General features: G+C 47.4%; 1 protein-coding gene across 2 annotated transcripts in view; it reads left to right on the plus strand.

Annotated features, from left to right (window-relative positions):
- enox1 (ecto-NOX disulfide-thiol exchanger 1) overlaps window positions 1-2,500 on the plus strand; it is a 32,053-nt gene that overhangs the window by 18,673 nt on the left and 10,880 nt on the right. For both annotated transcript variants that reach the window (XM_061227156.1, XM_061227157.1), the window contains exon 7: window positions 409-515. In XM_061227156.1, coding sequence (XP_061083140.1) covers window positions 409-515 — 107 coding nt within the window. The remainder of the gene's footprint in view (window positions 1-408; window positions 516-2,500) is intronic.

Genomic DNA, 2,500 nt, shown 5'->3' on the forward strand with positions numbered 1-2,500 from the left:
AAAATCTAATTTCCAGGAAGTGGATTGGAAAAAAATTGGTGTGAAAATGCAAGTAAAAACAATTTCGGAATATACATTTTAACACACAGTTCATATTGTTATGAGGAATTGGCTAAATTGCGGAAAAGGTGAATTCAAGATTTCAGCTTGTCTTTTAGTGAGAGTCCGCCGGACTGTCTGTCTGTTCACGGGGCCCCGCCTGTAAAATGCTGCCTCTCTCAGTCCTGAAGGTGAATCTGCAGGTGCTGAACTGTAAGTACTGTACAAGCGGGGACCCTGCAGGAAGCTCAGCGGCGAAGGCCCTCTCCCGTTGAGGTCCCGGCCGGGTCCCCCGCTTTTTTTTTTGGGTTACCGGCGAGCGCTCCATAAACGGTTGTTGTCTTGTCTGACTTCCCCTGTTCACCGAAGTCGAGCAGATTACGGCCGTTTTCAACGCCTCCGCCAAGCAAAAGGCATGGGACCATTTCTCAAAAGCGCAGCGCAGGAACATAGACATGTGGAGAAAGCAGTGCGAGGTTGGTACTTCCGGTCACTTCCTCTTCACTTCCTGTCACATGACTTCACTTGACTCGGGTTCCCATAAAGCAGGTTGTTTATGCGAAGACGTGCTGTGTATTCTTATGGGTAACGGCTAACATTGAGAGCGGGGGTCTGTTGTGACACAGGGCCAGTTGTTACGCGATGGAACTGGTCTGTTGAAATCCAAGGTGAAAGAGGATGTGTATGGGGGTGTGCATTGTGATAAACAGCAAGCTAGTTTGTTTCTGATCGGGCAAAAAAACATTGGGTAGCAATGGACCCCGTGTCACAACAGACCCCAATCTCCTCTATCTGTACCTCTGTTCCATCGTAAATTGGGCTGTTTGGTCTTCATTACTGCTCTGGTTAGACTGACCATATTTTAGTTTAAATGTGTCTTATGTATAGTCTGTGTGAGATGACCTTTACATCCTTGCGGGTGGGTTAATGGCACAGTACTTTCTTGGCATGAAAATATGATGACCGATAATAAGGCATCAACTTCAACAGTCAGGCCAGTAACGACAGGAAGCTTATCGATCAGGTAGCACAGGAGCGTTTTGCCCTTTAACTGGTCTGGGATCAGTTGAAAATTAGTCTGAAAGTCGGTCTGGTAACTAGGCTTTCCCCCTCTCTGCCGTCTGGAATTCAGCGCCATGGCAACAGCACCTCACAGGGTGAAGATCAGAGTCTTCTGTGATGAGCCTAATGATTGGCCAGAATCCTCCGTGATGAGCTTAATGATTGGCCAATTATTCATCCCTGGAAATTAGTGAGGATTCACCAAAAAAAAAGATAAAATGTTTTTGGTCCTTTGACGGTAGACTTAAAACAGCGCTTCACCTCTTTGAATGAGGATTTAGATTTGACTGGAGCAGGAGAGTATGTCAGGCCTGTGGGCTGTGGTCTGTGTGTAACAGGAAAACTGTCCTGGAGAATGCATACCGCCTGACAGATAATAATGTGTCTTTTCACTCAATGTGTAATCATCTTCTTAAACAGTATATAGTGTGTGTGTGCATGTGTGTGAGATCGAGATTGTGTGACACTGTATGTGACCTTGAATGCATGCGTGTGTATGTAGTGTATGTTGTATGTAGCGTACATGTGTCCACACGCAAAATCTATGCTGAAGCACTTGCCTGGATGATGTGGGAATGTGGGCCGTCGTATCAGACAGGTGGACGGGCGAATGGGGGGGGGGGGGGGGGGGGTGTTTAATGTGGAAATACCCTAAAGGGTCACCTTCACCTGGACCTGCCGGCAGGACCTGCGTTTGAACGTCTGCGAGAGGCAGCCGGCCCCACCCGAGCCGTTTCGGTTACAGCGCTTCAGCTGCCGTTACCGACAAATCACCGCCGTTTCCCGCCGTCTCCGTCCTTAACGATTATGCCCCGTTTGCTTTAAGCGTGTAGGCTTTGCTACGGTCTTAAGCAGTCCTGCCTTAGTGAGTGAAGTGGCGTCTGACGGCAGAGGGAGTTGATGAACTGGAGTGTCCTCGTAGGAAAAAGGCTCTGTGCTTTCAGGCGCAGATGTGTAGGTTTGTTTTTGGGGGGTTTTTTTTGTGGAGAAAGATCTGAATGGTCCTGAGCGTTAAGACTTTTATCTGCTGGCTGCCAATGAAGTCTGTAATGGAGCGCACGCACGCCAGGAGATAAAAATGTGGGCATAAGTGATCGTAAGCTCCGAAGAAGCCCTCTAACCGAGCTGAGTTGTTATCTGCGCTTTCAAGAAACTGCCTGGGGCAATAAACCAATTCCAGGGAAAGGGGGGGGAAAAGTGTTTTTGTTCACAGATAACAAAACCCACCACTCGCTCTTTCTGACTGTTGGGCTGCAGCGTCACTGGCTGTTTATTTTATTGGAGCTGAGAGATTTCACAGCGAAAGCTTTACATTTCTTCTGAGCTTATCCTGTCAAAAGATCGCTGCTGTTTGAAGTCTGTGTAATGTGATTTTTTTTTTTTCTTAAGAGATTGCAGA

This window comes from Conger conger, chromosome 17, assembly GCF_963514075.1.
Source record: "Conger conger chromosome 17, fConCon1.1, whole genome shotgun sequence".
NCBI classification, from domain to species: Eukaryota; Metazoa; Chordata; class Actinopteri; order Anguilliformes; family Congridae; genus Conger; species Conger conger.